The sequence below is a fragment of the Leptonychotes weddellii genome, unplaced genomic scaffold (genome assembly GCF_054177405.1).
Source record: "Leptonychotes weddellii isolate Sample4059 unplaced genomic scaffold, ASM5417740v2 HiC_scaffold_14535, whole genome shotgun sequence".
NCBI classification, from domain to species: domain Eukaryota; kingdom Metazoa; phylum Chordata; class Mammalia; order Carnivora; family Phocidae; genus Leptonychotes; species Leptonychotes weddellii.
This window is the reverse complement of record NW_027726122.1, coordinates 1-5140: the sequence shown is the minus strand read 5'-3', so window position 1 is coordinate 5140 and position 5140 is coordinate 1. Positions and strand designations below refer to the sequence as shown.

At 54.0% G+C, this 5140-nt stretch overlaps 1 protein-coding gene across 1 annotated transcript; it reads right to left on the bottom strand.

Annotated features, from left to right (window-relative positions):
* Positions 1-724: 724 nt before the first annotated feature.
* Positions 725-4817, bottom strand: LOC102730188 (collagen alpha-1(XVI) chain-like). The gene is made up of 6 exons (XM_081809849.1): positions 4419-4817; positions 3361-3549; positions 2936-3002; positions 2025-2201; positions 1769-1846; positions 725-1075 (listed from the first exon to the last, which is right to left on the bottom strand). Exons 2-6 carry the CDS (start codon positions 3490-3492, stop codon positions 873-875), a joined length of 657 nt encoding a protein of 218 aa, XP_081665975.1. The 5' UTR covers positions 3493-3549; positions 4419-4817; the 3' UTR covers positions 725-872.
* Between the last annotated feature and the right edge of the window lie 323 nt (positions 4818-5140).

Genomic DNA, 5140 nt, shown 5'->3' with positions numbered 1-5140 from the left:
TGCCCATGACCCTTTTGCACTGAGGCAACCTGTTTCTGAAGGCCTAGGCTAAGATATGCAGGAAAAGCACCACACCCATTAGATGAACAAAGTTTAACAAAAGACGCCATTTGCAGTCCAGGAGAGCTGGTGACAGGGCTGTGCAAGCGTCAGGCAGAAGCTTCCATTTCATTTCCTGGAGAAGCCGTCCCTGGTTGCGTAGGCCGGGAGCTGAAGCCTATCTTTCCTGTTTGCACAGACGTTCTAATGACAGAATTACTGGAGCAGTGAGAAGAGCCTGCTCGCTTGGAGAGACTGGCAGGCAGGCGACTATGCCCCCGCGCTGGGTGGCATTTCCCCAGGTGCACCCTGGATCGGCTCTGGGCCGCTCTCGAGAAGTACTAAACACCGATTTCTCTGGGGAAGCAACCAGGAAGGGCCCTCTACGAGCCATTAAGTGGGGCCTTCAAGTCTGCTTTTGGCTCATTTATGGGGACAGGCTATGTGACGCCTTCTCTGACTTCGAGAAGTGTGCCCCGAAGGGCAGGACACAAGGTCCACAGGGGACCAAAGCATGACTCGGAAGCATCTAGAAAGGAGAGCCGAGCTGGGGGCACCCTCAACAGCAGCATCCCACAGCTCTGCCAGTTGACCGCAGACACGAGAGAAAGGCCCTTTTTTTGACCCTGGGCCCAAATGACAGGGGGATGACAGGCGGTGGCAGCAGCAGAGAACCCCGTGGAAGTGGGGTTGCAGGTAGTTTTGTTCATTTATTGATAAAAAAATATTAATAGCAATTAAGAAAAACAAAACATTCACAACCCATCACAGAGTCCTGTAAGTTTCAGCCAAATGTTCCCAATAGAGTCCTTCATCTGACAGAGCTGGTGATTTCAGCCGAAAGGCCCCTTCATGTTCTTCATGGGTGGGTACTGCTGCTCCATGGGCATGGCCCCAAAGCAGTCAGAGGGGTTACAGTGGCCAGCCTTGCCTGGCTGGCCCATGGGACCCGGGGGGCCAGGGATGCCAGGAATGCCTTGCTGGCCCATCGGTCCAGTGGCGCCCATCTTGCCATACCCTGGAGGGCCTTGAGGACCTGGGGGGGGGGGGGGAAGAGTCAGAGAAGGAAGGTCAGGAGACCCAAGTGACAAGAAAAGAAGAAATCGTGGTCGTGGTAAATAATACCTTATGCGTGATAAATATTTGTCAGGTTACAACAGGTTTTCGAGAAGACCTGATCTGATCCTTACGTTAATGTAACAATAACAACAATATTACTGGCCAGTTTTATTGGGAGCTCCTGTGTGCCAGGCACAAGGCGAGTGCTTTTGATGTATAATTCAATGAATCTTCACAACGATTCTGTGAGAAAGAAACTATCTCATGTTGTAGATGACGACGCACGCTCAGAGAGGTTGCCCACGTGGGGTAGGTGTTCAGTGAGGCTGGGTCTCAGAGCCAGGCCGGCAGGCTACAGTCACTTCTCTTTCAGGCTCCACAGCCTGACTTAGTGACCTTGTCAAGTCTGGACAGCCAGGATGATGCTAGCAGGACTTGAACTCACCTTCCCTGGCCCCACCATATCCAACTACCTTTCCCTGTGTCCCGCTAGCCTGGTTTAGGACTTGAGGACGGGCCCTGGGTCCTCCACTCCCCCCTCTGCACACCCTGGCATGACTGTAAATGGTGGCTGATAGGCCTGTAGTTATTTGAGGTTCTACACAAATACATTGTGTTGTAGAAGGAACATTCTACAAGATTCATACTCTCACATTCTGGCTCTTCCTACCTGGGGGGCCGGGGAGACCATTTTCTCCTGCAATGCCGATACCAATGTCCCCCTTTTCACCCTTAGTACCGGGCAATCCTGGGACAAAAGAAATAAAATAAGTCCTATTCCTGAGCAGAAAAATGACACGCCCAGGCAGATTATTTGAAACACACACATGCACACGAATGTCAGAGTCATGATAGACCTCATGCAATGCTCCTGTTTGCCCCCAGAGAGTTCCAGGTGCGCCTGGGGAGCTGGAGGGCAGAGCTACCTCTCATTCCTGGCACGCCCTGCCGTCCTTCCCTGCCGATCTGACCAGGGAGTCCGGGTGACCCCGGAGCGCCTGGCCGGCCTGGAGCACCATCCTTCCCTGGGGGCCCTGGGCGACCCGGAGCTGCAGCCATCTCCATGGGGAACTGCATCCTGGAGGTGTAGTAAGCCATCCTCTCTGTAAGAAAGGCCAGGGACCGGTCACAGGGTGCCCCGGGGCCTCACACCGGTGCAGAAGGGCTGCCAGCATCGAGTCCCAACTGGCCTTGCTTCAAAGGGGAGTCAGAGCAGGGAACACGGGGGCTGATCTCCTGAGTGGCCTCCCGTGCCCTCGCCTCCACCTTCCTCTGCACAGTGGTCTCTCGGGAGCACGGACCTGATGATGGCCTCCCTCCCCTCCGAAACCCTCATTAGTCCACCACTGGCTTCACAGTAAAGTCCAGACTCCTTGCTTGGCATTCAACCTCCGCTCCCCAAGCAAGATGGCTAGCCCCATCAGGACAGGGTCCATGTTCTCCCCAGGCCCTAGCATGGCAAGGCTGGATGAACAGATGAACAGGAAAAAAGCTTAAAAGTGAAACCACCCCAGCTCTCTTACGGTTGCTGCTCGCCCCTCTATTTAGAGCTCACTTCACGCAGACTCGTTTGATTTCAATTTTCTTGTCTGTCTCCTTTGCTCCAGTGGGGGCTCAGGGAGCGCGGGGGAGGTGGGGGGGAGTCATTTTATCTCTGAACTGAGCAGGTGATAAGGAAGGTCTGACGTCTAACTGAACATATGCCTGTAAGTTGAGGGGGGTGGTGGGTGCCTGGGGAGGGGCACTGAGCTTGAAGGAAAAGGAGGCCAGGGCAGGGTGGAAAAAGAGCTGGGAAGGGCCAGCAGCGCCCACCGCTGCCCAGCCAGCTGCCAATTACCATCAAACATTTTAATGATCTCTTGTCTGATGAACCTCTTGATTTCATCATAATTCACCATGTCTCCCTGAGGAAAACAAAGAAAACCTGCCTCAATTATACTTCCAAGCCTGGTGCTCTCCCCCCTGGGAATAGACCTTATGGAAATAAAGGATAAGGAAGGGAACAAAGCTTCTAGGAGCCTCCCACAGGTACTTAACCCAAGGTCCTAATCCCCCTGAAATGGTGCAAAACACAGTGCATTTTTCTGGGGAGAGGGTTCCCAAACCTCCCCCACTCTCCCCCACACAGGTGAAGCATCTATATGGGAGTCATGCTCTTTCCCTCAGAGGGTCAGCAGGAGCTTCTAAAATGGTCTCTGCTCCACCCACCCTGTCTGCCTGCTCTGTGGGACCGTGCCCCTGGCTGCCAGGCTTCCTCCTTACCATGGAGCCAGGCATCCCAGGCAAGCCGGGGCTCCCCACAGGCCCCGGGGAGCCAGGGTGGCCTCTCTCTCCTGCCGGACCCGGTGGCCCAACAGGCCCCATGGAGCCACTCTTGCCAGGCCCGCCAGGCATGCCGGCTCTCCCCTTCTCTCCTGCCTGGCCCTTCTGTCCTGAAGGTCCCGGATCACCCTGCAAGGACAAGAAGTCACATCCAGTATGGCCACTTCATGATGTCGCAGCCATTGGCCTTTCTCTCTCTCCATCCCCCCACCCGGCCCCTGGCATCTTCCTCTGACAGTGGCCACAGCATCCTGACAAGGACTCCAGAGCGGTCCTCTGAAAAGACAGTTTTCGTGCCGTTACTTCCTGCTTAGAAATTCTGATGGCTCCCGCCCACCCTCAGGATAAAACTGGATTCCTTGGCCAGACATTCAAGATCATTCGTGATGTGGTCCTGACCACCTCTTCTCCAGGCCCATCTCCAGGCCCCTGCACCCGCAGCCATACCTCACTGGTTAGAACTCTGCTTCGGCCATGCCGTCTTAGCCCTCCCTGCCTGGAATGCTCTTCCCCTCCTTCTACCCATACACTCCTCCCGTTCTGCTGAAATGCTCCTGTTCTTTGCACAGCCTCCCTGACTCCCAGGCTGAGTTGGGTGTTATGTCTAATCTTCTGAAAAGGCTACTGTGCCCTAGCGTAAGTGTGACCGGACTCAGTGAGCGGTTATTGTTCGGAGACCTCTATTTATCCAAGGCTGGGACAGAGGGTCTGGAATGTAAGTGAGATCAAGCAGATGCCTGCAGCATGAATGAATGAATCCATCCACTGGTCAATGAGTGAATGAACTTGAGATTTCTATCCTCCCAATCGTAGCTAATAAATAGGCCCATGTGAGAAGTTTTTAGAGATGAGGTTGCTCCAAGTTCTGAGTTCTGCCCAGGTTTTCTTCCTGCCCACTGGCCTTCCTGTGTCTCCTCTCCATGGCTAAAGTCATAGCATAGAACTGGCCTTCATCACTCATGAGTTTTTCCCCTCAAAACCAGCCAGTGCCCACTCACCTTTGCACCAGGGGGTCCATAGAGTCCCTGTTTTCCAGGGGGTCCCTAGAGGAAAGCAAAAGTCAGGGGTCAAGTCTGGGCAACATCTCCGAGCCATTCTGGGGAGGTAGGTGTCATGAAAGGACCACCTTTCACGGCCCTGGGGCCTCGGGCTGTGTCCAGCTGGGCTCTGTGTGAGGAAGAACAACAGCCTCCTTTTTGTTGGTTGACAGCTAGAAGGGAGCATGATGTTTCCCAAGGCATGGCCTTGTGTGATCATGTTGGTTGGGTCCCTTGTCACAGACAAAAAGAGGTGAGAAGTCAGAGCAAGAGGGCCAGTCCATGGCATATTGGAGGGCCTGGCAAGAGCTGGTGCCCAGGAAATGTTTGGAGTCTACCACCATCACCACCATCATCATCACCATCACCACCATCATCACCACCACCATCATCACCACCACCATCATCACCACCACCATCATCACCACCACCACCACCATCATCACCATCACCACCATCATCATCACCATCACCACCACCACCATCATCACCACCACCACCACCATCATCACCATCACCACCATCATCATCACCACCATCATCACCACCACCATCATCACCACCATCATCATCACCATCACCACCACCACCATCATCATCACCACCATCATCATCACCACCATCATCACCACCATCATCACCACCACCACCACCATCATCACCATCACCACCATCATCATCAC